The sequence below is a fragment of the Neopelma chrysocephalum genome, unplaced genomic scaffold (genome assembly GCF_003984885.1).
Source record: "Neopelma chrysocephalum unplaced genomic scaffold, ASM398488v2 Primary Assembly neopelma1_96163, whole genome shotgun sequence".
Classification (NCBI taxonomy): domain Eukaryota; kingdom Metazoa; phylum Chordata; class Aves; order Passeriformes; family Pipridae; genus Neopelma; species Neopelma chrysocephalum.
This window is the reverse complement of record NW_020924812.1, coordinates 6,291-6,961: the sequence shown is the minus strand read 5'-3', so window position 1 is coordinate 6,961 and position 671 is coordinate 6,291. Positions and strand designations below refer to the sequence as shown.

The 671-nt window shown below is 58.0% G+C and overlaps 1 protein-coding gene across 1 annotated transcript in view; it reads right to left on the bottom strand.

Annotated features, from left to right (window-relative positions):
- Window positions 1-262: 262 nt before the first annotated feature.
- Window positions 263-671, bottom strand: part of LOC113981140 — a 6,037-nt gene continuing 5,628 nt past the window's right edge. Inside the window, exon 15 of the mRNA XM_027708374.1 lies at window positions 263-462. Coding sequence (XP_027564175.1) covers window positions 263-462 — 200 coding nt within the window. The remainder of the gene's footprint in view (window positions 463-671) is intronic.

The following is a 671-nucleotide window of genomic DNA, read 5'->3' as shown; positions in this document are numbered from 1 at the left end:
CAGGCTGCCCCACCAACTGCACCACAAACCCAAAGCTCCCAGGCTTTCTTTCCTGGGGAGAAGGGCTGTTGTTGGCTTCCCCACTGCACCTTTGGGCAAGTGTTGTGGAGCACCAGGGCCCTTTTTCCCCTCCTCCCAGATGCCCTGTGGACACCGGGAGCCAAAAAAGACTCCTGAGGCTCTGTGCATGCTGAGAGGGATTTCATAGTCTCAAGGAACTTGCTGCAGGGAGGGGTTTGTCCCTCAGGCTCAGGGGGTCCCATCAAACGGGGTCCCCTGGATCAGTTCTCCGCTGACCTCCAGCCCCACGGAGGAGCCTCCCTATTCTGCACATTCTGGAGCTGAGTTTCAAACTGTTGGAATCTGGAGAAGGCTCAGGGCTCTGGACAGCTCGGAGGATTTTCTGGGTTTGAAGAGCCAGGCTTTTGACAGCGGCGCTGTCGTGAGTCATGCCTTCGATAACTGGAACAGAAAAGAACAGAGACAGGGTCAGAGACTAAATCTCTGGTGGCCCAAGAAGTCCCTTCTGCCAGGACCATCCCACCCAATCCCTGCCAGGACCATCCCACCCAACTCCTGCCCTGCCAGGACCATCCCACCCAACTCCTGCCAGGACCATCCCACCCAACTCCTGCCAGGACCATCCCACCCCAATCCTGCCAGGACCATCC